We start from the raw sequence: 25511 nt of genomic DNA on the forward strand, positions 1-25511 counted from the left end.
GACTTTCCACTTCTGACAGCTGTGAATGAGGTTTTAATATTAGTTTTTGTCTTTCTCAAATTGCACAGTAAAATTACTTTTGGCCCGCCTTTTGTGGTTTTACATTCCACTTGCTGAAATTCATAATGCTTTCTATTTTTCTTGTTCTTTGAATGTGATTCCCACCTTCTGAATGGCAACCAAAAGTCTCATCTGCTCTGTTTGGTGTCCCTGCTGGCTCTTTTGACCCTCTCAATGTCTGGCTGCGGTTAAGCTGATTATATTTATTCCAGACCTTCACCACAGTGTCTGTAAATGCCTTCCCTGCATTTTGCCCTTTTGCCTGCTCCTTTTGACCTCCTTTTAACACGTTCTAAGTGGATGTTTCCCACTGTTTCTACCCATACAGTTTCTCTGGTCTCTCTGAACATGACATATTCAGGCCACCAACTTTGCTGCTTGGTTGATAATAAAGCTTTCACAACATATTTCTCCTCCCTACCTTATTCCTGGTAGCAATGCTAGCAGTTTCAGTTCTAGTCCTTTTTTTAAGGATTTTGATTTTTTAGGACTTGAAAGGATCCCTATCTTGAGGGACTAAGCTGGGAGCTGTGTGCTCCTCTGCATCTGTTGAATGCCCTTCAGGTTTGAGTCCAACCCATCCCCATCCATCACTGTTGTGCATGAACACACTAGTATCCCAGCTCTGTCTGGATCAAATGGAGATACCCGTGCTTGTGCAGATCCCATCGACTCCCAGTTTCTTCAGCTACTAATAAATCTGACCTCTCTGTCCCAACACAGTTCTCCTCCCAGACACAGGGGCTGTTTCCCTCTGCCTCTGTGCATGGTGCTGGGATCATTTTGGAGAATTGATCTCTAACCTCCCAAGTGACAGTGCATGTTTTGGGACATCCACCTTGCATTGCACCCAGGACCAAAACTCCCTTGGTGCACTCTCTCCAAGACTATGTTGCATCCATATGGCTGTAGCTGGCATCAGGCACTTTAGGATCCAAACAGCCAGTTACAAAATCCCTCAGCACTGCAGCCTGCCTGTTCCTGGGTGGGACCCCTGCTCTGGTCCACTGTCTGCCAGGGAAGGTTCCTCTGTGGGATCTGTCACCACTTCCCCCAGGCTGGGTGCCCCTTTGCCCACGAGATTTCCCTCCTCTGCAGCACAAGAGCTGCTGGACTGGAGATGAGGGAGTTATGATGTCCCTAAGAGCCTCACTGATGTATCTCTCTGCTTCCCTCAGACATCTGTTGTCCCAGAGGACCGAAGTCTGCCTGCAGCTGGTGAACAGATGGCAAATGCTCCTGGGCAAAAACCTGGAAATTGCCTTTTGTGCAGCGTGGCCCTGCACAGAGGAGCACTCTCAGAAAGCCTGTGTATCTCCAATATCTTTGTTTCTCTTGTGGCTTGCCTAATTCTTAGTTTCCCAGGACACCTACATTCCCATTATTGCTTTAAAATGTCTGCAGACAGTACTTTTAAAATTGCTTCTCTCTTCAGCATCTTGACAGGCAGCTTGGGACAGGCTGACATGGTTATAATGAATCACAGAGGAGGAAAAGAGAGCCACAGAGCAATGCAAATGTGGCTGAAAAATGAAGAAATAGTTCCTAAGTGAGGTTTGCACCAATCAGTGTGAAAACTATGCAAAACAGCTATTTGTGCATATTCCTCCAGGTCTGAAAAATACCCTGGACGGCTGCTCACTCCTCCAGAACACCTGCAGAACCCACCTGTGTGCTTCGGAGGGTGCTCTGCTCCACCTGCAAGCTGGATTAAAGTTCAGATGCCTGTGGCCATCTATGTTAGCTTTATGCCACTGTTTATCCCATGTTTTCATCAGAGGTGCCTAAAAGCTTGCGCCTGGGTGCTCTCCAGGCATGTGTGCTTGTGCCAGGCTGTGGAGCTGGGAAAAAAAAGGCCAGAAACTAGAGAGAAAAAAAGCAATTTAAGCCTGAAATTATATCCACTTTGTCCCTCTGTGGCTCTGGTTAGTGAGGAGATGCTTGTGACACAGGTCTGGCTGGCATGGCACATGCTAAGCCCTGGCAAGAGATGGGGAGGGGTCTGGTGCATCAAGCCCTGCCTGCCTGCATCTCTCAGGACACCTCGAAGGTGAATGTAATCCAGTTTAAGGACTGCATGACTGCAAGTTGTGTAAATCCCACCGTGCCTGAGCTCATCATTGCCCTCTCTTGCATTCAGCGTTTGCATCGCCTCTCCTGCTGGGTCACACCTCGGAGCAGGCTTTTGCCTGGGCTGTTTCTCAGCTTGATGCATGGCTCAGTGACTCGGCGTGCTTTGCGCTGAGCTGGGTGCCCGTTGCTATAATTTTGCCTGTTTGTGTCCCTTAATCTGTATTTGTTTCCTTGGAAGTGCAGGGAGATACATTAGGCCAGAGGCGCTAGGTAAATACCGCCTGCTCCTCTCCCTGCCAGCATGCTGGGAGCAGCGATTAACCCGGGGTAAACAGAGCCGACTGCCAGCAAACCCGTGGCCCCTGGTGAAGGCGGGGACAGGGGACCCGCAGCTGCTCCTCCCCGGGTTTGCAGGGGAAATAAAAGCCGGGGCTGTCAGGTGTGTTGCAAGAGCAGGACGGCGGCGTGGAGCTGAAGCTCCCGTGGCCGGTGGCAGGGTGCTGTGGCCCGGCTGACGGTGCGCCATGGGCGGGATCAGCCACCACCAATATAAACGGGGCTGAGAGCGAGCAGCCCCGGCAAACTGAAAGCTGAACCTTGGAGCGTGGAGGAGACGGCGTGGTCCGGGGTGGGGCAAGCAGCGCCGAGGAGGAGGTGTGGTGTGGGTGTCCTGTGCCGGGGAGCCCAACGGCATGTGGTCAACGCTAACGCAGCACCCATAGGGCTCTGGCACAACCAGGATGTGAACCACAGCGCTGGGGCAGGCTGATGAGGGCTCCCCAGCAGGCGCTGGGCGATGGCAGGAGCTCAGGGGGGGCTCCCGGGTCCCTTCCCAGAGCCCCCAGTTGGGCCATGCCCCGTCTCCGACTCCGACTCGGACTCCGAGGACACGGCTGTGGGTGGCACAGCACCCGGTGCTGGGGCGCAGAACCCGTCCCAGGTCATCCACAGTGGCCACTTCATGGTGTCGTCCCCGCACAGCGACTCACTGCCCCGCCGGCGCCACCACCGCACCGAGCCTGAGCTGGCTGATCCCCGGAGCATTGACCCGACCCTCACCCGGCTCTTCGAGTGCATGAGCCTGGAGTACAGGTGAGTCCCAGAGCCCTCTCGCTGGGATGCGTCTCAGACCCCCCCCAGCTCTTTGAAGGTATGAGGCTGTCTGAGCCGTACTGGCCATCCAGGAACTTGCTGCCAACAGACATCCTCCTCTTCTCCATTGGGTTGTGATGGGCAATATGCTCAAAAACTGCCATCCTGGGAGGTTTCAGGGAGAAAGAACTGATGCTGGGTTGCTGGCCATAGAGTCAGATGAAAAGTTCCTCCTCTCTCCACAGGTATCTTAACCCTTCTCCGTCTTCCCATGAGTTCTGGAGTCATTGCATCCAGCTGTAGCACCCTCATGGCCAGACCCTGCACAATCTGTAAAGCAGTACTAACCCTGTGGGCAGCCAGCACTCAGTTTTTGGCAATCCAGGCCAAAGCAGGAGTCCTGCTTTCCCGTCCTTGACTCTGCCCACATGTCCCGAGGTTATTCCAGGACATGCAGCGCCGCTAGGGGCTGGATGGCTGCACGGGGCTTTGTCCAGGGCCTCCTGAAAGCTTCCCTGCTTCCCTCCTGCAAAATCAGATGGGTCACTGCATCATTCCCCCAGCCACACAAATCACCCAAGTCCAGGACGCTAGGGATCTGCTCATCCCACAGCTCCTTGGTGAGAACAGGAGAGCCTGCATGTCTCTTAGTGCCTTGGTCCACATTCTTGGAGGCAGCTCTCCTCTTTTGCTAAGGCCCCAGGGTTTTGAGTTCTCTCAAGCATGGTATCAGGGTGACTTGCTCTACTGGCATCAGTACAAAACTGCTTGCACAGCTTTCCCAGAGTGTCCAGGCGCAAACCTGGAATGACGATGTCCTACTGATGCCACATGAAAACAAAACCTCAGCAAAACAGCCTTGAAGAGTTGCCCATTGCCTTGTTCCATGCAGAGTCTCATTCAGTTGCTGACTTCTCAGGTATGCCTTGAAGTCCTTGAGTGCTCAAGGTGATGGAATATGTGGTCACTGCCAGAGCACCCCCAGTGACGCCAGGCACTGGGACAGCACTCCAAGGGTACTAGTTGCCACATAGCTGTGTACATTTGGCCCATCACCACATCCCAGATCGCATGGTTTGCTCACAGCTGATGCGGCACAGTTCTCCTCCAAGGTGCTGGTGAAGCTGGCACTCTGCAGGAGCACACTGAGCTTCAGCGTGGGGTGACCCAGCTGAGGGTCATGCTTCCTGGTCAGGCAAGTAAGTCACCTCTGAGTGCCATGCACAGGGGACACTGAGGCACTGATGGCCTCACTCTCTTTTGCTCTCCCAGCCCCATACTTGCCATACTCTGATCCTTGCAGCTTGGGGCTGGAGGAACAGATACTGCTCCACCCCAGCGTGCTCAAGCTCTTGACTCTTGAAATGCACCACAGCCTCTGTGTGCCCCTGAGCTCTGCTGCTCCCCAGGCAGTGGGGAAAGGGTGCAAGTGCTTTGGCAGTTGGAGCAGACCACAGCAGCTGTATGCCACCCAGGGTTGGCCATTACGCTGGAGACAGGGCTCCATCACTCCAGATCTCTCTACCCCTTGGACTCTTTCAGGGCCTTGTTTCCCTCCTGCACTGAGCATGATAATGCACACAGGAGCCCCAAGCCCAGCACTATGGCAAACCATAACTGCAGTTGGACAGCAGCCCTCAGTGAGGAGGATCCACATCAGCTACAAAGCATTAGTGCCACTACTGATGGCCACCCTGGATGTCTCCTGGCTGCCTTGGTGCAAGACTAGGTCTTCCTCAGCACCCATAGGAGCAGTTCTTGGTCTGCTGTGGAGCCAGGGTAGCTGCAGGCCATGGGACCCAACCAGGAAAACGTTGACATTGGATGTTCTCCACACTTCATGCTCGGTTCTTTTCTCTTGGAGTTCCTTTCATCCTTAAATGCTCTCCCCCTCCACCCCTCAGCTGTCATGCTCTGCAGCTTGCCAGCACCCTACAAACAGGATGATAAGCATTGATCAGAGATTGGGTTCAGGTGAACCTGGACCTGTGATGCAGTGCTGGATATGACTCTCCGCAGGTGGGATTGGACTCTGGCTCTAGAGCTGACCACTCTGCTGGCTAGCTTCTGTTCAGGCATTTCTTTTCTCCCTTTGGAAACCCATGGCAGCTTTGCTAATACATTTTTGACAGACTTGTAAGCTAAAGTTGGAGGAAGGTATCGGAGGGGGGAAATGGAATTTAAAGATACTTGGCACACCTCTACTTTTACTTTTATCTGACTTGATACTTCTCTGCATCATCTGCCATTTCACACCCTCCCTCCCAGCCAGGTTGCTCAGAAGGGGTGTTGGTGCAGCACAGCATCAGCTGGAGTCGCCAGCCAAATGTCCTCCAGTCTTCAGGAGTGCATCCACAATTATGTTGTAGACTAACTCCCTAACAAAGCAGAAACTGCAGAAAGGTATCAGTTGGGAGGCACCTCTGGAGTTCATTGTCCAACCCCTGTGCAAGGCAGGGCTAACTCCAAAGCCAGATCATGGTGCTCAGGGCCATCACTCTGATGAATGGAGACCAAGGATGGTGAGCCAACCACCTATCCACCCTGTCCCAGGGCTGCACCACTCTCACAGGGAAGAGTTCTGTCCATGGCTTTAATTGGAGTTTTCTTTGTTCCAGCTTGTGTCCGTTGCCTCTTGTCCTTTCTCGGTGCATGTCTGAGAAGTGTCTGATTCCATCTCCTCTATAGCCTCCTTTGGGTAGTTGAAGGCAGTAAATAGATCCTCCCTCCACCTTCTCTTCTTCAAGCTGAACAAACCCATCACTCACCCTCCTCTTTTGTCATGTACATTAGCCCCCCGACCACCTTAACGTCCTCCTCCAGGATCACTCCAGTTTGTGAAACTCCCTCTTTTATCGGGGGAACCAATCGGGACACAATATCCAGCCTTGGCCTTTGCAGTGCTGGGTAGAGGGGAACTATCACTTCTCCTGATCTGCTGGCTGAGCTGTGAGTGTTGCAGCCACCCATTCCTCCCTGTCCTGGCTTACACCATTTCAAAGGCACTAAACTCTCTCTAAACAGTATCATTTTTCAATGGCTGTAGCTGAACAGTCATTTGAGTACTGTAATTCCTCCCCTCTCCAACATTCCTCTGCGGCACTTTACAGGTGTTTATGGCAGTCCTGTCTCAGCTTGAGCAATCGCCTGGAGGATCTGACCTATTATCCCCCATGGCCTGGACTGTGCATCAGTGCCTCGCTGGGAAAGAAGTGCTCTCTCCACATTAAGGCTTGCTGCTAGCAGTAACTTCTTTCTTCAGATCCCTCAAAGAGAGGCAACTCTGCCTGCCGAGGTCCTCCTCCTGGTGCTGGGATGAAGCTGTTCCCAGGCCCTTTGTACTCATTTTCAAGGACACTTCCAGCAGCTCTCCTGCCAAAGACTTAATGATTCTCTTCCACTCCTTATTCTCCTGCAATGTGCTGCACTTATTGAATCCCTTCCTTAGACTGTTGTTTCTCCTGTAGGTGGACTTCCCTGCAGCACATTTGGCCCCCTCCACGTTTCCCCAGAAAGCTGAGTGTGTGGAGCTGAGCTCCTTCAGGAACTGTTCACGCTTTGGCCTTAGCGCAATCTCCCCAGCTGAGCAAGCTCTTTCTCCTCATCACTGCAGTGTGACTCCCCAATGTCCTGCCTTGCAGGTCTCCTGGGCTCACACACCTTTCTGTGGCCCATTGCAGGGAATCATTGGGTGACTGACCTGAGGGACTGTCCTCTTGAAGGGAGAAAAACTGGGTGCAGATAGGAACTGCGAACTGCAGCCACTTGTGATCTTATCTTGTACAAGTCTACCCTGTGCTTCAGAAGAAGCCTCCTGTAGCTGTTCCCAGAGTGCGATGTAGATTAACCTCCTCTTCTCCCCTGCAAATACCAAGAGGGGAGATTTAGCAGGTAGGGACATCAGACTGGTAAGTGACGTGGAGTATTAACTCTGCCCCTCTTGTGATTTAAAAAAAGGCAGGCTTCAATTACATCCTTGTGTGCTAATTCCCTACTAATTCATCCTCCTGGCAAGCTGATAGCAGGCCCTGAGGCTTTCCTAGAAGTGGAATTGCTGCTATATCTTTGCCATACTCTCTAATTGATTCTCTAATTCACAGTGCCTTAAACACTCATGCACAGGGCAGAAAGCACCCAGACAGAGCCCCGAGTGATGCACAAGCTGAGCTGCCCTCTCCCTGTTTCCTCCTCTCAGGATTAGCCTGCACTTTCCTTTGCCCACCTGGCAAATCGCTCACCTCAGTTCACTACAGTTCACTACAGCGTTTGCCCGCAGCCCTGTGCACTAGCTCAGGCTGGCTGGAAGCGGCTTGCACCGATGTGGCAACATCCTGCAATTGCTGGGTCCACCTCCACCATTTGATGAGGCTTTGGTCTCATCCAGACCCAAGATGGTCTGGGCACTGCCTGTGCCCTGGCTGGAAGGAAGTGGGAGGTGAGGGAAGCAGAGCTCGGTGCCAACAGCAGTCCTGGCTTGGCAGATCCCTTTGGGGCTTTGCGGTGGGCTGGGCAGCTTCTGCTACGAGTTATCTGCATGATGGGCAATAGCAGGTCTGGTGAGGGGAAAGGCTCGTGCTCGGGCTAAACCCATCCACATTGCAGTGTGGTTGTGCTGTCATTAGTGGCAGGGAGCTGCATGCCTTTTCTCTGTCATTTCCCAAGGATTTGGGGCTGATCCTGTCCAAGCAGTGTGCAGAGGAGTTGGGCTGGTGTGAAAGCCTGTTCCCACATGCACAGTGGGGTCGTACCTCCAGAGATCCCCAAAATAACTGGTTGTGGACATGTACCTAGCTTGGCTCGCAGCTATCCAGCTTCTCAGACAGCTATTTGCAAGAGGATGTAAATGACTTCTTTTCTCATGTGGGGCACTTCATGCTTCCTTTGCACAGAGGAAAATGGCTGCCCGAGAGGCAGAGCTGTAAGGGCAGAGGCACTCCTATCTGCAAGTAAACACACAGAGGAGGTCCCAGTCTAATCCCCAGTACAGTCTATTAACAACACAGCCCTCGAATTACCCCAGATGCACCCATGCAGGCTGCACCACCGTCCGGGGCACAGCTCACTCCCTCAGGAGGCAGCACGGTGAGCGGCCAAGCTGGCACAACAGCCTTTTCATCAGTGCAACCCGGTAAAGAAAAAAGCTCGTTTAGATAGTAGAGATTTGAAGTCGGATTTGAACACAGTCGTTTTTTGCTTGGGGGCACTTTGCAGGAAAATTGTGGTTAGATATTTAACTTTCTCTGTCAGACTCTAGATTTTAAAACAAAAACTCAAGAAAAAACATGACTTTGCTAGCAAAATTTATAAGAAATCGGACATGAGCTTTTAGGACTCCCAGGAAAGGCTGTCCTCTTTCAGCCAGCCCAGGGCCAAACTGTGTCCCAGCAGCCCAGGGAGCAAGGGGGGCTCTGACAGCCCCACGGGGGATCCTGCTCCTGCTGCACTTGGAAACGCCGAGCAGGCTTGTACCTGCCAGAGGACCCTCAGCTTAGCTGTTCCCCTCCTGCTGCTGCCTGCTTCTCTTTGTGCAGCCCTGCACCTCACCAGATCATTCCTCCTTCTTCCTCTTGCTGTTGATGGAGAGCAAAACATTCATTATGCCATGAAAGCAGGGACCACAAGACCTTAAACTTCTGGATGGACTAAATGAATCACAGAGCAAACGAGGTGCAACTGGCTGAAACAGAGTTGGTGCTGACCCACGCTGTGTTTGGTCTCAGGCTGAGCCCTGCTCCTACCTCACCCCATCCCACAGAAACCCCTTAGCCAGTACTGGGGTCTGTGTCACCATTTCTCCAGCAGCATGGGGCAGCAGGACCTCAAGTTTGGGGCATCCCAAACCTTTATCGAGGCTCAGCATGGGATTTGCATCCATCTCCCTGGGGAGATAATTTCAGGGAAGGGTGGGGTCATTTTCAAGGCAAACAAGGGAACAAAGATCAGCCTGATAAGCCCCCAAACTGAAAGGATTGTTAATGGGGAAAAAAGGTGGTTAATGGCAAAGCCCAAAGGCATCTCCCCTCTGCCTTCCAGGCCACGGCCCCACCAGCCTCGTGCATGGCTGAGGTGCCCATCTGCAGCTGCAGGGCTGTGGCCCTCGGGCTCAGGCTGCTCCTTTAAGCTGGCTGTCAGGGTGGGGGGCACTGGTGAGGACTGTGGCTGGGTAGCCTTGACCAGCAGGATCTGGCCATGTGCCCAGGAAACCCGTCCCTTCCATTGGCTCCTCTGGTTGGCACCACTGTGCTGTTTGCCTTGTGCCACTGGGGAAAGTTCAAAATCCTGGTGATAGCAGAGTGGCCAGCACGTAGCCAAGTCCTTAACTCTCTGTGGGCTGGAGCCATGGGGACATGGGTCCTTCCCCAGTCCCTAGGGCAGTGGGTCGGGCTGGGACTCCCTGGGGAGACCGCCCCTGTCCACCCCTGCAGGTGGGAGCACCCGCTCCCAGACACATCACTGCATCACGCTCTGGAGTTGGAGGGGTCCCTGATCCTTGTCCCCCACAGTGAGATGGGACAGCAGCATTCTTCTCTTCCCTCTGCCCCGGCACGCTCTCTCTGGCCGCAGAGCCTTGCAGGACCAGCACTGTGGTCTCTCTGCCTTGCGCTGCTGACTGGTTGGGCTGCCTGGCTCTAACATCGAGGACAGCACCCTGTCTGCAGCAAGCCACCTGCCCGCTGGGCTGAATGGAGCTCCAAGCCAAACTCTGAGCTGAGCCAGCACAGGCACTGAGGGAGGGAGCCCCACTTGCCATGCTGTGCCATGCTGTGCAGCGGGAGGCAGATTTCAAGGCAGGTTAATGCAGAATTGGCCAGTCTTTGTCCAAGGGTTTCAAAAGCTTGAATGAACAAGTGTGTGGCTTCTTAAAGTATTAGCTGGGCACCGCTCTCATCCCCAGCACCTCCTCAGGGACATGGCCTGATGGCACCTTGGGGTGTGCCTGAGGAGATGCTGGCAACGAGGGGATACAGCATCCCTACACCCAGCCCAGCTGCTACCTCTCCTCCTCCCTGCATGCGCTGAGGATAAATGGGACCCAAAGCAGCACCAAGACCTTTAAGGGACAAACTCTTGGCTGGAGAGGGCCATGGGCTTCCCAGGGAGGGATGCCATGCAGCCTCCAGCCTGCTCTCAAAGGGCCCCTCTGTGCAGCCGGCATTGCCCCAGAGCCATGCCCTGGTGGATGGGAGAGCCAGGGCAGCTGCTGCACTCACAGGGAGAGGTGAAAAGGACCCCAAAGTAAGGCAGAGGCACTCCAGCCTCCCCCATGGAGCTCCTGGGGCAGCAGGACCCTCAGGACCTTCCCGGTGGGTGCATGCAAGGGGGCCATGTCCCTTGGCTGGAAGGAAACAAGACAATTGGTGAAATGTGGCTCCCTGCACTGCAGGCCCCATTAGGGCCATCACCACCACCACAACATGCTGTAGAACAAACATGGTTGCTGCTGGGAGCTGGGAAACAGGAAGGAGGGAGCCCAGCTCGGGCTGGGGGCCAGGGCGTAGGGTACAGGTTTACAGGGATGCGTGCGGAGAAGAGCCCAGGGCAGTGCTGGGCTGAGGGCAGGGCTGGTCCCACTCTTCCTGTCTTGGGGCACAGGCAAGCGTCCCTTAATGTCTTTAACGTCCTCCAGCTTGTTGTCCTGCCTTCCCAGACCCACATAGATGGCTGCCCCTGCCTGCCCCGCTGCCTGTGTCTGGCCCCAGCTGAAGGTAGTGTTTCAAAGCCTTGCCTGGAGTTAAAAGGAGCGTCAGAAATAGCTGCCCAAATGCTGCGATGAGGCAAGAGCCACAGCAACACATGTCTCTGGGTGTCTCGCCTGGGTGGGAGACTTCCCTTCCCGTCCCTCAGGGCAGGATGCAGCTGTCCTGGTCGGGGGCAGCGGGGTCCCTCCTCGGAACTGGGGTTCAAGCCTCAATGAATCAATTCCTCCATGTGCTGTGCTTTAATCCCAGGGATTTAAGAAGCCTCATGTGGGTCTGTGAAGCTCACAGTTTAGGTCTGTGCTGCTTTCAGGGTGAACAGGAGCTCAGCGTGCTCCTGTGGGTGTTCCCATGGGTGCTTGGCAAGCAGCCTGCAGCAGAGCCACATGGCTGTGCCTGCTCTAGACTTGCCACCAGGCTGGTGGCCCCAGGCACCTCGAGAGAGATGGCCCCTTGGGAGACCCTGAGCTGGGAGGGCTCTGGGATAGTGCCCCTCAGCCTCTCCTTTGCTTGGTGTTTTAGTGGGAAGCTGGTGTCTCCAAAGTGGAAGAATTTCAAGGGGCTGCGGCTGCTTTGCCGGGACAAAATTCGTCTCAACAACGCTATCTGGAGAGCATGGTACATCCAGTGTGAGTACGGGGCCAGAATCTGCTCTGTCTGCTGAGTGTCAGGTGATGCTGGGTGGGACGGGGCTGGCGCTGGGACAGTGATGTACAGGTGCACGGGCACCCTCCCCAGCAGAGGGATGGAGCCATGGGTAAAGCCATCTGTGTTTTCCCCTGTGCAGATGTGGAGCGGAGGAAGAACCCTGTGTGTGGCTTCATCACCCCGCTGGAGGGGTCAGAGGCTGATGAGCACCGAAAACCAGAGGTAGGGCATGGTCCCTTGCAGCTCTCTCAGCCAGGAGCAGGTCTGGGTGGCAGAGGTGGGAGCTGGGGACATGAAGAGGGCAGAGCTTGTGGTATTTCATAGCCGGGAAAGGTATTTCTGATGTGGCACAAGGAAACCAGCCCTGGCTGGGGGGTGCTGGGGCTGGGGCGCTCAGCCATGACCCCCTGCCCTGCCCCCCCCCAGGCTGTCGTGCTGGAGGGCAACTACTGGAAACGCCGCATCGAGGTGGTGATGAGGGAGTACCACAAGTGGAGGATCTACTACAAGAAGCGGGTAAGTGGCTTGGCCCATGCTGTTCCCTGTACTGCAGTGGTACCAGCAGTGGGACAGGACATCAGCATGCCCAACATGGAGCTGTGGCTGACTGGGAGCGGGACATGGCAGGCTCTTGCCAATATGGGAGGGGGATGCTGGCTGCTGCCATGGTGCCGGTGCAGGGGAGCTCAGTGGGGACCCCATCGCCAGTTGCCTGTGGTGCTGCGGTGTGCTCCGGCAGCCCGAGCTGGGCTGACTGTGCCCTGCCTGGTGCATGATCCAGGGCTGGGTTTGGCAACATACCCACAACACACGTGTTGGGATGGGTCAAGTAGAGCCATGGCTCACCCACAGTGCTCCAGCTGGGCTGGAATTTGCCGGCCATGTCTCACTCCAGCACCACGTGCTGCCAGGCAGGCCGGGTGGCTCTGGGTTGCTCTGGGTGCCCACTCTCAGGCATGCTGGCACGACGACCTTGGCTGCCCACCACACAGGGTGGAGTGTGGTCCAGCCACCTCCCCAGGCCACTTGCTTGGGACTGATAAAGGCCAGGGTTGACACAGGCAGGCTGAGTGCTGGCAGCCTCGCACTGCCACACACCACTGGTCCCAGTGCTGCGGCAGCTGCTCAGCCCCAGACACTGTAAAGGCAGATGTGAACTCATGGCAGCCACACTGAGCCCCCCAGGAACCCCCTCCTGAGCACTGCCCCCCTCTGCCCTGCCCCTGGCTCTGCCCTGCACCGTGCCTGCCCTGGCTGGGGGGTGACACAGGCTATCTTCTCCTTCCAGCTCCGAAAGTCCACCCGGGAGGGAGAGCTCTCCAGTCCAAAGCGGGTGAGTCCGCTGGGGAAGGGTGGGGAGGGGGGAAAAGGGGGATGCAGTGTGGACCCCTGTGCTGGGCAGCTTGGGAGAAGGGCAGATGAAAGCCCCAGGGTGTGATGAGCCCAATGGGATGGGAAGCCAAGCACTTGGGATGCCAGATTCACCCTTCTGGAAGCACCAATGTGCCAGGTGTGAAGCTTTGGAGTGATAAACGCTGTGGAGATCATGGGAGCTGCCAGGGAGAGCAGCTGGGGAGCCAGGCATGGACCCTATCCAAGAGAGGTGTCCCCCTGGCTCCTTTGTTCCATCTCACACAGGATGAGGATGTCTGGAGGCCAACAGAGAAATGGTGCAACCAGCTATTCTGCAACGTGGTGCCCATGCTGCTTGGGGATGAGGAAGAGGAGCCAGGGGGTAGGCAGCACTTCGACTTGGACACCTTCCTCTCGGATATTTCTGACACCCTCTTCACCATGACACAGACACCCAGCACCCACCAGGCACTTCCTGAGGATGGTAGGTGCCATCCTCAGACCATGCTCTAGCAGGATGTGGAGGAGGAGGTCCAGGTGGGCAGCACGCACTGTAGCATCTTGCTGCCTCTTGGCTTAGCCCCTCAGAGCTGCTGCCTGTGTCCTTTGGGCAGACAGTATCCCCTGGCATCCATCCTGCCGGGGCACAAGAAGAGGATGCTCCTGCCCTGCCCAAACAGATCAGGGAGCCACTGGAGGAGGCAACGCTCCCTCCCTGCCCAAACAGAGCTCTCACTCCATTTGGGCAGGGTGGGAGCAACCCCTCCTCTGGTGGTTCCCTACAGACCAGCCCGGGCTGCCCCAGGTGGGATGGGCTGAGCTGCCCAGGGAGCACTAGCCCCGTGAAGGACCTTGCACCCCAGGGCAGGGCTGCCAGTCCTGGGTAAGCAGTGGGCAGGTCCTGCCTTCCATGGCCACTCTTTGCTGCCCCTGCCTGGCCAGGTCCCTGGAGCTCCTGCAGCACCAGGCAAGTCCTGTGCCAAGGATCAGCATTTCCCTGGGGTTCTTGGGCACTGGATGAGGTCCCAGAGGTGCTGGCGGGCAGAGTGGTGGGACAGGATGGCCCTTGGTCTCCACAGAGTGGGCACCCATTTTGCTGCCCATGCACGGCTGCAGGGCAGGGTGCAGTGACACAGTGTGCAGCAATGCAGGGTGCCATGGAGGGGTGGCAGCCAGGCAGGTGTGAGAGCAGTGGTGGGAGGAAGTCTCATGGGAGGGTCTTGGGGTTGGAGTGGCTGGGGCCTGATGTTGCAGCTCTGCCCTCTTCCAGCATATGTTGGGAATGCTGACATGATACAGCCGGACTTGGCACCCCTGCAGCCCAGCCTGGATGATATGGAGATCTCAGGTAAGAGCCAGCTGAGATGTGGTACTACATCCCACACAGCCCAGCATGGTCTGCACCCCATGGCAGCCCAAAATGGGCGGTTCAGAGGGCTGGCCAGGCAGCGCCAGAAACTGCTGGGACAGCCAGAAAGCACCAGACATTGACTGGCATGGAAAAAGCAGCATGCATGGACCAGGGTGTTGTGGCAGTCTGCAGGGCAGGGGCTTGGCATGCCTGCCTGTACCCAGGGCAGAGCCACAGCAGGTCAGGAAGGGCCTGGCCAGGAGCTGTGGGAGGGGATTTCTACAAACATAGGGTCTTTCCAGGAGTGCTAAACCACCTCGGTTTGGATGCAGACAGAGGAAAGACAATTGTCCCCCACAAGAAAGAGGAAACCTCCAGAGAACAGGTTCTCTGCTGCTGCATCCCCCTCCTCACCCCACTGCCTGGGCAGCCCCAGGCTGAGTAGCCCATGGGGCTGGCTCGGAGCTGAGACCCTGTGCTGGGCTGTGCTACATCCCTTGGGGTCAAGTCACTGTCCCTTCCAGGCTGGCCCAGAGACAAATGTGGCACTGGCGTCCAGCTGGGGCAAGGGGGTGGCCGAGGGGAACGCTGAGAAGTGGGCAATGGCAGCCTCCTCCCATAGGGCTGCCACCAGCACTGCCATGCAGGATCTGAGCCATGAGTGTCCATGAGCGCCATGGAGTCAGCTGGGACATGTGCTGATCCCAGCTGTGCAGTGTAGTGTCCCCATATTCCAGGGCAAGGCACCACTGGTGCACGCTGCACCGGGGACCAGCTCTGCCCTTGAACATGCCAGAGCCCGTGGCCTGGGCACACTTTGCAGGGTGGGAGCTGGTGTGTGTTGGTGGCTGCAGCCCTCCTGGCAGCTGGTGGCCTTGGGCAGCACCAGCATCTCTAGACTCCTCTGCGCTTCTGTGAGCACCCTGTGAGCTCCACAGCTGGTCTCCACTTCCTTCGGCAGGAGGAAACAAGGGTGCTTGCACCATATGGCTGCAGGGTGATGCAAGACCAGATGCTGGTGGGGAACGGGCTGGGGCACTCTGATGTGCCAGGGCAGGTGGTGGCATGCCCCAGGGATGGATGGGGTGGGAAGTCTCTCACCATCCCTTCTTGGCTCATTCCCTCCAGAGTTCCCATCAGGGTGAGATTTCCTGGGAAGAGGGTCTGCCCTCACTGCTGGCCCTTTGCCTCCTGTCCCCAGGTACCCCATGTGGGCATCAGGCGCTGGGAGGTGGAACAGCATCAAGTGGGTCAAATTTGAGACTTGACAAGTGTCCCTTCCCCCAAGACGTCCCACATGGTGCTGGAAAGCTGCACCAACCCCTTTCAAGGAACACCTCTCCACAATGGTGTCACAGCAGCAGCCTGAGCACCTCTCTTTGTGGGCCCAGCTGCTGTTCATGCCATGGCCTCGTGCTGAGCAGGACATGGCAAAGGGCACGGCAGTGCCCATCTGTACCAATATATTTCTATGGGCAGCCAAGTTGTCTTTTTTTTCCTGGGGAAAAGGCCTGCATTTGGTCCAGGGTGCTGCCTGGGAATGGGATGGGTCTTACTGCAAGCTGCTACATCACAGGAAAGCATTCCTTCCTGTTCTGCCCATGCCCAGCAGCTCTGCATGGGGGGACTGCTGGGCCTAGGGAGGGTCCCAAGCCCAGCTGGGGTCAGGGATGGCATCCCAGCTGTGGCTTGTTGTCTGCCCAGGTTTGGGCTGCTGAGCATGGCTGGAGAGAGGCTTGTGAGCCCTGGAGCAGGGCAGCACCCTGCAGGGTGCTCAGAGACTTGTGGGTGGGAGTTTTGTCCCAGATGTGGCATTTCCTGGGATGCTGTGCAGAGCAGCTAGCCCTGATGACGAGAGGTGACAGTCCAACAGCCGAGCACTGTGTGTGAGCGATGTGTATGCTGGCGGGATGCAGGTGCGCGCTAGGCGGTGAGGGCGTGCGGGGCACAGGTGTAGGAGCAGCAGAGAGGTGTGCACACACCATCTGATGGGCAGTGCTGGGGGTGTGTGCCCATGGGGCCATGGGAGGACTGGGGAGAGGAGATGGGGAGAGAACGCTGGGTGCTGGGTGCCAGAGCTGTGGGTGCCAGCCAACCCAATTGTGTCCCCAAGGCTACTTTTCTAGCAGGGCATGCGATGGCTTTTCATGGCTCGGGAGCAGGGATCCCCCCAGGAGCCTCGTGCAGAGCACTGCAGTGCAAGTGTGCGGGGTGGGCACCACAATGGTTGGCGCAGGGCTCCTGCAGGGTCACAGGGCTGTCACCGTGTCTGGTGGCTGTGGCAGAGCTCAGCGCCTGTCAGTCATTGTGTGAAAACCAATCCCCACATGAGGAAGCACCTCATGTCTGCGGCGGGTGCCAGAGCGTGGTGTGGGGTGGATGGAGAAGTCCTGATGGCAGAGGCAAGGGAGCAGCCTGGCCCCATGCCCTGCTGGCACCGTGCTCCAGGTAGGACCTGTGCTGGGCACCGGGGCACTGGGGGCTGGGCTGGCTGTCCCATGGGGTGGCATCGCCCTGCTGTGCTGCAGGGCTCTCGCAGAGCCTGGGGCCAATGCTGTAGGGTCCTTGGTTTGGGAATGGGCTCTGTAGCTCCGATCCCATTGGAGAGCAGCCCCAGGTTTGAACGGGATGCCAAAGGTGTGGTGTGCTAACTGCATGGGGTCTTCTTCCTTGGGCAGCGACATACACTGGCCACGCTGCACTGCCTGGGAGCAGGTCAGGGTGATGCGATGATGGAGAGAAGCATTGGCAAAAGCTGTGGGGTGGGGAAGGAGCAGGAGAAAGGGAGTACGGGGCTCCCAGAGGCAGCCAGCCACCTTCCATCCCTGCAACACAGCGAGAGGCACAAGAGGAATTGAATCTGCAGAGCTGGGCACTAGAAATGCCTATAAATACCCACAGAGCTTCAGTGCGGTGGCAGGGCACAGCCTAGTGTGGGCACAGCGGAGGGCTGGGGGCAGCGTGGAGCTGGGTGCTGTGTACTGGGGAGGCTGACACCCTGCCTGGCAGCACTGTGGCCCACACTGTGGGCAGGGGTGGCTCTGCCATGCTCCCAGGCATTCACTGTGTCCTTGGTAGGGGGAAGGGGCAGTCTGAGGGCTGAGTGGGGCAGCTCAGCAGTGGCACTGCCCCATCTTGCACCAGTGTTACCCTCAGCTGGCACCACATAGCACTGCTGGAATCGTCACCATGATCAGCCCCATGGCATCCCACTCTGCTGGCATGTTTGCTCCTCTGGTGTAGATTCAGAAGTGTCTCAGGCCTTTGCAGGTTCTAGCCAGGGCACCCCAGGTGCTGGAGCCTGTGCCTCAGCCTGGAGGGAGAGCAGTCATTGCAGCCCTGACAGTGCCTGGGGCATGGCTGCACACGCTGGGCAGGCAGACCCAGCATGTGGACTCAGCCAAGCTCTGCTGGCGGCAGCGTGGGGCCTGGAGGCAGTGATGCTCATGAGCCAAGGGGTTAGGAGCATGGCTGGGTACTCCCCGGAGGGGACCGGTGTCCTGGGCTGGCTGCTTGGGCACAGAGCCTGTGCCAGGGGCTGTCAGTCAGCTGCCTGCAAACCTAGCCAGCGCTCGTGCTCCATCCTACAGGGAAGCATCCAGCAGCCCCATCCCCACCCCACAGTCATCCTCTCCAGGGAAAACCCTCCCAGTGGCGATGCCCAAGCCAGCACAGGCACAGGCAGCGGCAGGACCAGCACGAGCGGAGGCGTGTGTGGGGCTGATGTGCCAAGGGAGCTCGATTCACTGGGGAGGTAGCTGCCCAAAGTGTCAGGCCAGCCCTTTGCGCCATGGTGTCTGGGCCTGTGGAAGGAGCAGGGCTGTGGGAAGGGGAGAGGAAGCGAGAGGGAGTCGCGGCAGGGTCACGGGGCTCGGCTTCGGGAAGGCCATGGGATGTGGTTAGCCGCAGGCTGCGTGCACGGCAGCGCCAGGGTGGGGAGGCAAGCACTCGCCACAACTCCAGGGGACCGTCCCCCACGACTTGGGGATGCTGTGACACGCTCCTCCGAGCCCCACCACTGTGGCTGGCCCACAGCCTGGTGTTGTGGTTCCTGCCCCAGCCTGGGGCTGGTTCAGGAGGAGCAGTACAGTCACGCACACCCCTGGGAGCAGCCCTGGCGCTGGAGCACGCGGCACCCAGCTGGGTGTGGGGGATGGGGTCCCCACCCTTGGGTGGCATCCCAGGCAGGTTTTCCTGTCCCCATGCATGTGGTAAGGCTGGCCCCGGGCACGTGGGCTGCCTCTTCCCTCCATACTCCAGTGTTTAATAACACAGGGGCCAAATCTGCTGGCAGAGCCTGGAGCTGCCCCAGCCCCACAAGGTGAAGGTGGGACTGGCAAGTCCCCAGCAGTGCCAGTAACAGAGTACGGCTCCACCCGGTGTGCCCAGGGGCTTGTCACCCCCTCTCTGAGAAGGTCCCCTTATGCCCATCGTTCTGTCTCCACTTGGCCCTGCAGATATCTTCACCAGCCACCGGCCACTGCCATCACAGACGCAACCGGGCTACCAGGAGCCGCCCTGCTTTGTGCCCATGGCTGAGCCCCTGTTCAGCGGTGGGGGGTCCCTGATGGGTGCTCGGGGGCTGCCTGCAAGCCCTGAGGCCCCGCTCCTGCCCAGCACCCTCCTCCAGGTGAGCAGGATCCTGGCCCGTGGCCTGTGGCTGCCGGTGCCCCAGGCATCCCCCCTGACCCTCCTGTGTCTCCTGCAGCCCGGTGGTGCCTCCCAGCTTGGCCTCCAAGGTGCCTTCCTGGGCCCCGAGCTCCCCTTGGCTCCCCTGCCTCCTGAGCCACCCACCGCAGCGCCCGGCAGCCTCAGCCCCCAGCTCCAACACAAGCCCCTGCTGCAGTATGGCCTCCCTGGCAAGTGCCTTGGCCTGGAGCCACCAGGACCCCACTACGCCCCCCCCGTCCCATCCCCCGGGGCGCCGCTGCTGGGCCCGGACCCCCCATTCTCCCCCGCCTCGGCCCCCCGCTCCAAGTTCCCCTACGCCAGCTCTACTGGCCCCTCGCTCCTGGCCCACCCCGCCTCCCCACTCTCGGCACCCTGCTTCGCTGCCCACGCCCCGGGGCTGGGTTATGCAGCAGGCATGGTGCCCCTGGGGTACCCCGGCCCGGCCACCCCCCAGGTCCTGCCCCCCGCCCTGCTGGGCGACCCCAGGTTTGTCCCCCCCAAGGGGCTGCCCCAGGGCAGGGGTGGGCGGCCGAAGGCGAAGCCCAGCAGCACGAAGGCAAAGAGGATGCCGGGACCCTCCGCGCCACCCCACCTGGCTGTGCCCAGCGCCTGCCTGAGCCAGCTGCTGACCACAGGTAATGGGGCTGGGGGGCGGCGGGGGGGATGCAGGGGCAAGCCGGAGTTAGGGGGGAGGCTGTGGGGGAGATCAGAAGGGGAATCCTGCTTTCTCCCTGGAGTTGGGACACTGGGGATGCTGGGCAGGGTGCCTGGCTGTCCCCATGGCGGGGCAGCACCAAACCCAGGGATGAAGCCATGCCCAGGGAGCTCTCCCTGGGTCCAACAGCTCGGGAGGGAAATGGGGCCCAGCTGGCCCCAGGGCTTGGCCACGGGCACCGCTGCATACTCCCTGTGTCCCCAGCCTGGTCTCCATGGCCCTGTTGGCATGGATGGGCTGAGGGGTCACCGGTATCCTGCCCGACCTGCTGCCAGTGCATATGATGGGACAGGTCCCACTGAGGCTGTCATGTCCAGCCCTGTGCTTGTCTGGGGAGGGGCTGGGTGTCCCTGCCTGCACTAAGGCTCCCAAGGACACCCCTGCTGTGGAGAGCAAAGGTACCTGTCTCCAGGGGCTGCTTCACCCTTCTGCAGGGTAGACAGGCAGGGAAGGGGCTGCACCAATGCCGCTGCTTGGGGCTGGCTGTCCCGTGGGGCAAGAAAGGTCACCTGAGCCCCAACACCCTCATGCAGCAGTGCCCTTCTGCTCCCTGCCCTCTTGCAGCCAAGCAGGAGCTGGCCCTGGATGCCCCATGCCCGATGGGTGCAGGTTTCATGCCCACATCCCCTGTCTCTCTGGTAAGCACTCACCTACTCCCCAGGTTGGGAATTGCCCTCTCCTTGTTGCTGGGGCAGGGGTAGAGATGGGGCAGGTGGGGAGATGGGGCTCTGTGGGGTCACCTTTTGCACTATGGGGCTGGATAGGCACAGGGAGAAGGAGGGGGCATGTGGCTGGGGTGCTGGGGAGGCAGGAGTCACCCGAGTGTTTTCTCCTGTGAAAGAAACAGGGCAGCTGTGGGAAACATCCCACCTGCAGGGCCCCTTTCCTGGCGATGGTGCCCTGGGGGAATGGGGCTGGGGCTGCCCCTGCAGATGGTGGGATGGGGCTGCACATCCCCCCTCCCTGGTCCCCTTGCGGGTGTTCGTCTCTAAGTGCACGGGCACTGACTGACCAAAGGGGAAGGCCTGGTCCCTGGTGTGCATGGGGGGCTGGCCCCCCAACCTCCCACTTCCCTCTGCCTTCTCCCAGCAGCAGAGCACTGCCCCCGAAGTCCGTGCCACCTTCCTCTCCAGAATGGCCCAAGCGAGCCCAGGACTGGCTCCTGGCTCCAGCCCTTCCCAAGCGGTGCCAGTGCCGGTGCCACTGGCGGGCACCCAGCCGGGCCCACCGCTAGTCCCCAAGGTGGAGCAGCTGTCCCCCACGTCGGCTTGCGGTGAGTCTGGGGCACCCCAAGGAGCTCCACAGGACACCACGTTTCCTGCAGGTAGCTTGGACCAAACATTGTGGGAATGTTTCATTTCGACTTCAATCCCAGCTATTTACATATACCCAGCTGAGCACGGATTATTTCCTTCTGCAGGGGAGGGCACAGCCCCTTCACCTGCCTCCTTCTACAGGGGCAACTGTAGAAACAGGAAAAGACAAAAAGGAGCAAAATGTCAAACTGTGGTTTTGAAAACCTGGAGCTTGGGTTTTGAGTGGGAAGCACCTTGCTTTCACCCGCAGAAACCAGAGTGGCAGCTGGAAACCAGGCTCTGATGTCGTTCCCAGTTTCACTTTGGTGCTGCAGACTGCAGCCTTGCTGCCCTCGGGACTCTCTCCTGGCGATTTCCACCCCAAGAAACGCCAGGAATTTAAAACGTCATGTCCCATATGCTCCCATTTCTGACCAGTTGTAAAATGAGTGGGATTTGGGATAAGACAAAGCAGTAAGATGTGGTTGGATGCTGGACCGGAGCATCCCTGTCAGCTGAGCAGGGTGGCTGCCCTGGGGCTGAGGTAGTGCTGCAGGCTGCTCCTCTCTGCTTGTCCCAGCGTGGGACCTTGGTGTCAGCCCGTCACGAGGGGCTGCTGCTGCTGCTGCCCCTCTCCCCAGAGCATCGCTTTTCCTTTTCCAGGCAGTGACTGGCCCAAGCCTGGCCAGGCTTCCCCAGGATCCACTGTAGGGCTGGGCACTGGCATCTCCCTGCACCACCCTGTGTCCTGTCGGGGCAGGCCTGAGTCCAGCAAGGTACAGCAGGAGCAAGCACTGCCTTTGCTATGGGGGGCACTATCTCCATATGCTGCTGCCCCCCAAACTCCCCCCCACCTAGCTGCAACCTTTGGGCAAGCCCGTCCTGATGGGGCTGGTGGCGAAGGGCTGTTCCCGCTGCCAGGATGTGCCTGACAGCATTTACCCACAGATGGAGAGCCGCCGCATCACACACATCTCTGCCGAGCAGAAGAGACGTTTCAACATCAAGCTGGGCTTCAACACGCTGCACAGCCTGGTGAGCACGCTGAGCGCCCAGCCCAGCATCAAGGTGAGTGCCCAGGGCTGTGCGGACCGGGCAGCCACAGGCACACAGGGACATGGTGTGTCACCTGGGGACGTTGCATCCCTGGTCTGCCCCAGTGCACAGGCATCCTGCCCTGCGCCCCAGTCTATGGGGCATGAGGCTGCGAGCCCACACCAGGCACATGGAGACCCACGCAGTGCAGTTGTGCCAGGGTGGTCTGGGCTCTGGAGCCTGTGGCAGAAGCTGCCAATGCTCGGCAGTGGGGAACATGGCACCTCATGCTGCCAGCCCCACTGCACAAAGTGCCGGGTGCCCCACGCCCTGCCCACCCCAGGGGCTCCCTTCACCGTCTCACCCTGTGGCCCCATAGGTCAGCAAGGCCACCACCTTGCAGAAGACAGCTGAGTACATTTGCAAGCTGCAGCAGGAGCGGGCGGCCCTGCAGGACGAGGCACAGCGGCTGCGGGAGCAGATCGAGGAGCTGAACAGCTCCATCAAGTAAGGGGGGCATGGTTGGGGAGGCAGGAGGGAGCCACTGCCTGCATCAGGGTAGCCAGGCAGGGCAAGCGGCAGCGCTGGGGAGGCAGCAGGACACAGCAGGTCTCCTGAGCACCTCCCAGGACCTGTATCTGACTCTGTCCCCTCTCAAACCCTGTTTGGGGGAGGGATGATGTTCAAAAGGCAATGCTGTGTGGGACCAGAGCATGGGGCCATGCCTCACAGCTGCCCTGGGAGGGGGACACTGCCTGCCCACCCTTGCTGAGAGCTGAGGCCCTGCCAGAGCCTCTCCCCATGGGGTGGCCCCTGTGGCTCCCAGCCTCCTGAACACAGACCCATAGCACTACTTGTGCCCCACAGCCTGTGCCAGGAGCAGCTGCCAGCCACAGGGGTGCCCATCACACGCCAGCGCTTCGATCAGATGCGCAGCATGTTCAATGAGTATGTCCGCTCCTCCACACTGCAGAACTGGAAGTTCTGGATCGTATCCTTTGGGGCCAGTGCCTGCTGCTTGCTCTGACCCCTCCACCAAACAATGGGTCCTCTGGTTAACCCACTGCTCCTGGGTCTGTGGGGCCCCTCCAGCTCGAGAGGCTCTGGGGACCATGGGGAGATGTTTCCCAGCCAAGGGCACATGGTGAGAACATGCCGAGATGCTGTGATTAGGAGAAGCTTCTGTTACAAGGGAACAAACAGATTAGGAGTAAATGGTTGGTCTTTGGGTAGAAGTTGTCACTGGCGGAGCTGAGCTCATGTGGGGACGAGCTCCTGGTGACATGGGAACTGGGTCTTCAGAGGCAGCAGTCATCAACTAGGGATTAGGAAAGGTCCAGACACAAAGCCGGTGACATGATGGCTTGGTCTTGGTGGCCACATGGCACAACCTGGAAACCCAGGTGTGCCCATGCCTGAGACACAGGTCTGGGCTCCACATGGTGGAAAGGATGAAGGGGACCAAGGGCCAGGGAACGGGTGGTCAAAGGGCTGGACCTGCTTCTCTGTGAGCAGGGATTAAGCACACTGGGACCATTAAGCTTGCAGAGATTGTGAGGTCTACAAAATCCCAAGTGGCAGAGGGATGGGCAGGCATTGCTGCCCACAGTCCGATCCAGTGCAGGCAGTCCAGGCAAGGCAAAGGTGGCTCCTGATGCAGAGTTGGGGAGCGCTGTGGAGCTCCTTCCACAGGACACTGGGTATACTAAAGCTGACACGGGCTCCAGGACATGCTCGTGGTGGAGGTACCTGCAGTGGATTACTATATGCACAAAATCACCAGTCGCCAGCAGTGGTCTCTGCAGGCTGGGAGCACCAGGGGAGCACACTGGACACACTGGTGTCATGCCCTGCTCCTGGGCACTTCAGAGGACGCTTCACTAGCTGGCTCCTTGATCTGCTCTGGAACAGTTGTCTGGTGTCTAATCAACCATTTCTGGCAGCCCAGTCATGATGGGGGTTATGCAGCTCTCCCACTGCCTGCCCTGGGTGACACTCAGGTCCCCATCACCCCAGCAGTACGGGCTGGTGCCCAGTGCCGTGCTGTGCTGAGGAAGGCACCCAGCAGGTTTGCTCCCTGGCCAGGCAGGGAGGTTTTTCCTGCTGCCTGTAGGAGAGTGCTGTCCACACCTGGCAGGTGGGAAACCATGGTCTTGGCAAGGCTGGTCCTTAACTCCTCTGATCCCATCAGTTCAGTATCATCATCCGGCCCCTCTTCGAGTCTTTCAATGGCATGGTCTCCACAGCCAGCATGGAGAGCCTCACCCAGACATCTCTTGCATGGCTGGACCAGCACTGCTCCCTCCCAGCGCTTCGGCCAAGTAGGTGACCCTGCTCCTGTCTGTGGCACCTTAAAGAAGCCAGGCTGGCCTACTGGCATGGACTGATGGAAAAGCAGAGGGGAAAGGGATGGAGGCGTCCTGGGGGGCAGTGGGGCTGGTGCTGCACCACGCTTCTGCCACGCAGGAGGGAAGCACCCATGGGATGTCCTGGGGCTGCGTGCTTGGTGCTTTTCCACACTCCTTTCACACCCACTCTCCAGCTGAGCTGGCTGCTGCTGCGCTAAACCGAGAGCCCGTGCCCTGGCTGGGCAGGGCTCGACCCTCCTCAGACCCCCCCAGGGTGGGCTTCCCTTTGCCTTTTGCTGGGGGCTGTGGCAGGGAGCTGTTGTGCTCTTCCAGGGGCTGGAGCAGGGAAGGGAAGAGCCATCTTCCCCAGGATGGGTTAACCCAGGCCCCTTCCAGCCACCAAGGCACAGGGGGCAGCTGACATGTCCCATGTCTCCCCGCAGCCGTCCTGAGCTCCCTCCGCCAGCTGAGCATTTCGACCTCCATCCTCAGTGACCCGGCCTGCGTCCCCGAGCAGGCGACACGGGCAGTGGCGGAGATGGGCCGCGACGGTGGCTCCTCCTAGCTGCCCCCGGAGGGGCTTTCCCAGCCCTGCCAAGACCCTTGCTGCTGCCAGACAAGCGCCCGCCAATGCCAGCGAGGAGGCCCCGGCAGGGCCACCGCGGCCAGGCTGCACGAGCAAGGGACAGCGCTGGTCGGTGGCGGCCCTGGGGCCATGGGGGTCCCGCTTCCACGGGCATCGGCTTGGGGAGTCCCTGCCTGTGCAGAGGCGGGGGCTGCTGCCGTCCCCCTGGTCCTGCGCCCCAGGACCTGCCAGACCCCGGAGTGGCTGGCACAGCGCCGGGCCCCGTCTGCCCTCAGCCAGGAGGCCTGGGTTGGGGGAGCTGCTGGGCAGTGGGGCCCGGCCCCGCTGCCTGATAAAGGACTCACTCTGCCTACAGGCCACAGCGTGGTTCTTCCTGCCGCGGGTCTCTCTGGGGCAGGGCTGGGGGAGGCGGGAGGCCGCAGGGTGAGGGCAGGGGCGGGCAGGGTGAGGGTGAGGGTGAGGGCAGGCCCGCAGCGGGGCAGTGCCACCCCCCGCCGCCAGGGGCCGCCCTGCGCGGAGCTCGCAGGGGGAGCAGCGTGGAGCGGTGCGTGCCCCCACTGGCGCGCATGCGCGCCGGGTCGCGCCGG

At 58.8% G+C, this 25511-nt stretch overlaps 2 protein-coding genes across 2 annotated transcripts in view; both read left to right on the plus strand.

The window, feature by feature from the left end:
• Nucleotides 1-2929: 2929 nt before the first annotated feature.
• MLXIPL (MLX interacting protein-like) lies at nt 2930-24903 on the plus strand. The gene is made up of 16 exons (XM_010585973.1): nt 2930-3225; nt 11445-11551; nt 11710-11792; nt 11997-12086; nt 12859-12903; nt 13209-13407; nt 14194-14271; nt 18732-19580; nt 20225-20298; nt 20750-20933; nt 21619-21731; nt 21904-22023; nt 22370-22497; nt 22858-22981; nt 24182-24311; nt 24782-24903. Exons 1-16 carry the CDS (start codon nt 2930-2932, stop codon nt 24901-24903), a joined length of 2742 nt encoding a protein of 913 aa, XP_010584275.1.
• A 150-nt stretch (nt 24904-25053) lies between these two features.
• TBL2 (transducin (beta)-like 2) overlaps nt 25054-25511 on the plus strand; it is a 5225-nt gene continuing 4767 nt past the window's right edge. The window contains exon 1 of the mRNA XM_010585974.1: nt 25054-25347. Coding sequence (XP_010584276.1) covers nt 25054-25347 — 294 coding nt within the window. The remainder of the gene's footprint in view (nt 25348-25511) is intronic.

The sequence above is a fragment of the Haliaeetus leucocephalus genome, unplaced genomic scaffold, assembly GCF_000737465.1.
Source record: "Haliaeetus leucocephalus isolate CR32 unplaced genomic scaffold, Haliaeetus_leucocephalus-4.0 Scaffold136, whole genome shotgun sequence".
NCBI lineage: Eukaryota > Metazoa > Chordata > Aves > Accipitriformes > Accipitridae > Haliaeetus > Haliaeetus leucocephalus.

What these genes read in the sequence shown, in the direction of transcription:
- MLXIPL (XM_010585973.1), top strand. Translation starts at nt 2,930, where the DNA reads ATGGCAGGAGCTCAGGGGGGGCTCCCGGGTCCCTTCCCAGAGCCCCCA. An exon ending in GTCCCCCACGTCGGCTTGCG is followed by an intron (nt 20,934 to 21,618) that starts GTGAGTCTGGGG and finishes TTCCTTTTCCAG; the next exon opens with GCAGTGACTGGCCCAAGCCT. An exon ending in GCAGGCCTGAGTCCAGCAAG is followed by an intron (nt 21,732 to 21,903) that starts GTACAGCAGGAG and finishes ATTTACCCACAG; the next exon opens with ATGGAGAGCCGCCGCATCAC.